The sequence below is a fragment of the Excalfactoria chinensis genome, chromosome Z (assembly GCF_039878825.1).
Source record: "Excalfactoria chinensis isolate bCotChi1 chromosome Z, bCotChi1.hap2, whole genome shotgun sequence".
In the NCBI taxonomy this organism is placed as follows: Eukaryota; Metazoa; Chordata; class Aves; order Galliformes; family Phasianidae; genus Excalfactoria; species Excalfactoria chinensis.
This window is the reverse complement of record NC_092857.1, coordinates 16,141,807-16,145,444: the sequence shown is the minus strand read 5'-3', so window position 1 is coordinate 16,145,444 and position 3,638 is coordinate 16,141,807. Positions and strand designations below refer to the sequence as shown.

Genomic DNA, 3,638 nt, shown 5'->3' with positions numbered 1-3,638 from the left:
ACTTAAAAAAGCCTTTTATTTATTTATTTATTTAAAACTGTCAGGAAAGTTCTATTGCTAACATTTAGCACCTCTACCAAGACGACAGGCTTGTACTAACAGGATTACAGTAGAAAACAAAATGATTGTGTTCACATTCACTGGATTGTGGAAACAATCATCCCGGGGAGCAAACTGATGCAAAAACTAGGCTATGCACAGGCAGCTACAGAAGTTATCATTATTTGTGTTTATTCTGTCTGGAGGGTCTGAGCTCTTCCACCTTCATGACACCAGCACTGTCCATTCACTGTCTTCTCCTCCATACTGGATATTGGTCAGCTTATTCAGGATTCAGGTGGTTAACTGAGGTCCATTTTCCATAGTTGGAATGTGCAAATGCTTGCCCTTATGCAAAATTTTGGAGATAGGACATACGATGCAAGCTGTTCCAGCCCCAAACATCTCCTTCACTCTGTTCTCTTCCAAGGCAGCTGTCAGGTCACTCATGGTGATGTAACACTCAGACACTTTAAATTCTCCCCAGTTGCATGCCAGATCCAAAATGCTTTGCCTTGTCACTCCTGGAAGGATGATGCCATCTAAAGGTGGAGTTGCCAGCTCATTTTCTCCATCTTCATTTATCCAGTAGAGAAATCATAGAATCATAGAATCATAGAATTACCCAGGTTGGAAAAGACCTTGAAGATCATCAAGTCCAACCGCAGCCTAACCAGTACCCCATCTCTGAAAAAACCTCTGCTAAATCATATCCCTGAGTACCACATCCAAACGGCTCTTAAACACATCCAGGGATGGCGATTCAACCACCTCCCTGGGTTAGCCTATTCCAGTACCTAACCACCCTTTCTGTAAAGAAGTTCTTCCTAATATCAAACCTGAACTTGCCCTGGCGCAACTTAAGGTCATTTCCCCTAGTCCTGTCACTTGTCACTAGTGAGAAGAGACCTGCCCCACTCTCACTGTAAGAACCTTTCAGGAACTGGAAGAGGGCGATAAGGTCTCCCCTCAGCCTTTTTTTCTCCAGAATAAACAGCCCCAGCTTCCTCAGCCTCTCCTCATAGGGCTGATTCTCCAAGCCCTTCACGAGCCTCGTTGCCCTTCTCTGGACCTGCTCCAGTACTTCCATATCTTTCTTGTGCTGAGGTGCCCAAAACTGGACACAGTACTCGAGGTGAGGCCTCACCAATGCCGAGTACAGGGGCAGGATGACCTCCTTAGTCCTGCTCACCCCACCATTCTTGATACAAGCCAGGATGCTGTTGGCCTTCTTGGCCACCCAGGCACACTGTCGGCTCATGTTCAACCGTGCATCAATCAGTACCCCCAGGTCCATTTCCTCCACACAGTCCTCCAGCCACTCCGCACCAAGCCTATAGTGCTGCCTGGGGTTGTTGTGGCCGAAGTGCAGGACTCGGCATTTGGTCTTGTTGAACCTCATCCCATTGGCTTCAGCCCAGCTCTCGCTACCCCCAGGCAGATCCACACTCCCAGACAATTTAGTGTCATCTGCGAACTTACTGAGGGTGCACTCAATGCCCTCATCGAAGTCATCAATAAAGATATTGAAGAGGACAGGCCCCAGCACCGACCCCTGGGGAACACCACTTGTGAATGGTCACCAGCTGGATTTAACTCCATTTACCACCACTCTCTGAGCCTGGCCCTCCAGCCAGCTCCTTACCCAGCCGAGAGTGTACCCATCCAAGCCACGGGCTGCCAGCTTCTGCAGGAGAATACCATGGGAGACAGTGTCAAAGGCTTTGCTGAAGTCTAGGTAGACCACATCAACAGCCTTTCCCTCATCCAGCAGATGGGTCACTAGATCATAGTAGGAGATCAGGTTGGTCAAACAGGACCTGCCCTTCATGAACCCATGCTGGCTAGGCCTGATCCCCCGGCCATCCCGCACATGCCGAGTGATCTCCCTCAAGACTATCTGTTCCATAACCTTCCCTGGAACCGAGGTCAGGCTAACAGGCCTGTAGTTCCCCAGATCCTCCTTACAACCTTTCTTGTAAATGGGAGTCATGTCGGTAAGCCTCCAGTCTTCTGGGACCTCACCAGTCAACAAGGAGAGCTGGTAGATGATGGAAAGCGGCTCGGCTACCACCTCTGCCAGTTCCCTCAGCACTCTTGGGTGGATCTCATCCGGCCCCATGGACTTGTGGCAGTCCAGTTGGAGTAGTAAGTCTCTGACCGTTTCTTCCAGAATCACAGGGGGGCTAGTGTGCTCCCCAGCCGAGACTACCAGTTCAGAGAGAGGAGTACCCTGAGGATAACTGGTCTGACCTTTAAAGACAGATGCAAAGAAGGCATTCAGAACCTCCGCCTTTTCCTTATCCTCAGTGGATTCATAGATTCATAGATTCATTGTTCCAAATTCAGTTATTTGGTGATCTTCTCCATATAGCCAAAGAACCTGCTGGCAGCCTAACTCCAGGGCTTCTTGCTGAGCATAAATAGAAGAACCGTAATTCCCTCCCAGTTTGCAGTCTCCTGTTCCCTCTTTCCAGGCTCTTACATATTTTGGATCTGCCCATAATGATATTGGATTAAAGCATTCACTTGAAAAATAAGCACCCACAGGGCTCAGTATGACATACAGTCGGGCTTTAGTTGGCTTCTTCACTCCCAGGGAAGGCTCAGTTCTAATTAAGGTAGGATGGATGTACAGGCTGGCTGAAGTGGAGTAGGGGTCCCACTCTTTTTCCACTTCCACAAGTTTCCGGATGCACTCTAACAGCTCATTCTGGTCAAAACATGGTAGAGTCATTCGACTTGCTGATCGTGCCATCCTGTCCATATTGAGGCCTGGCTGGAACAGGCGGATTTTGCCATCCACTCCACGGTAGGCCTTCAATCCTTCAAACAATTCAGTAGCATAATGCAGAGATGAACAGGCTGGATGCAAGGAGAGGTTCTGAAGAGGTCTAATACAAGGCTTCTCCCATCCTGAAGCTGAGGACCATTCAGTTGTCAGCATATTATCAGTGAAAACAGTTCCAAATACCAAACCACTGTTGTCTGGTTTTTCCTTGAAAGTCGTAGCTGGGGTGATAATCAAGTCTGAAGCCTTGAAAGATTCAGTCACGTGCTTTGTTGCTTCCTCTGAACATCCTCCAGCCATGCACTTGTTCTCACAGCACTTCATGGTGAAGCCGAACGGCGCAGCTCCACGCGCGTTGCGATGCGGACCGCCCAATCCCCACATGAGCTCTGCCGCGGCCGCCGCTCGTGGGCTCCGATTGCAGCAGCGGGCGGAGGGAGGGAGGCACGCGCGTTTTGTAATCAACTTGTTAATAAGCCAGACAGGCATAGTCAGAGAAGTGCAGCAGTTAGTTTCTTTTATCCCTTAAGGGTAGTAATTTAGTTCGGTGTCTGCAAGCCTGGCAGCTGTCACTCTTGTATGAATTTTATGTAATGCCACACCTCTTGGACTTTAATAGGAGTTTGTCTGCAAAATTGCTGTGTACTGTCAACAGCTAAGAAAGGATGCCAGGTTTGGTCTTCAGATACTATTCAAATGCAGTTCTGTAGAGCTATTCCAAGCTATATTTTAGCCATAAGTGTCTCTGGAGCTTTGATTTCATTGTTTGGAATGAAGAGAGGCAAGGATTCCCTCTTGCTTTTGTGTC

General features: G+C 48.5%; 1 protein-coding gene across 2 annotated transcripts; it reads right to left on the bottom strand.

Annotated features, from left to right (window-relative positions):
• Nucleotides 1-333: 333 nt before the first annotated feature.
• Nucleotides 334-3,205, bottom strand: LOC140264221 (branched-chain-amino-acid aminotransferase, cytosolic-like). Of its 2 annotated transcripts, XM_072359827.1 has the most exons (3): nt 2,858-3,205; nt 2,367-2,752; nt 334-637 (listed from the first exon to the last, which is right to left on the bottom strand). In XM_072359827.1, the coding sequence occupies exons 1-3, from the start codon at nt 3,152-3,154 to the stop codon at nt 334-336; spliced, it is 987 nt and encodes a 328-aa protein (XP_072215928.1). In that variant the 5' UTR covers nt 3,155-3,205. The 2 variants fall into 2 exon arrangements, with proteins under 2 accessions (XP_072215928.1, XP_072215927.1); XM_072359826.1 differs by having other exon boundaries at nt 2,367-3,205.
• Nucleotides 3,206-3,638: the final 433 nt, after the last annotated feature.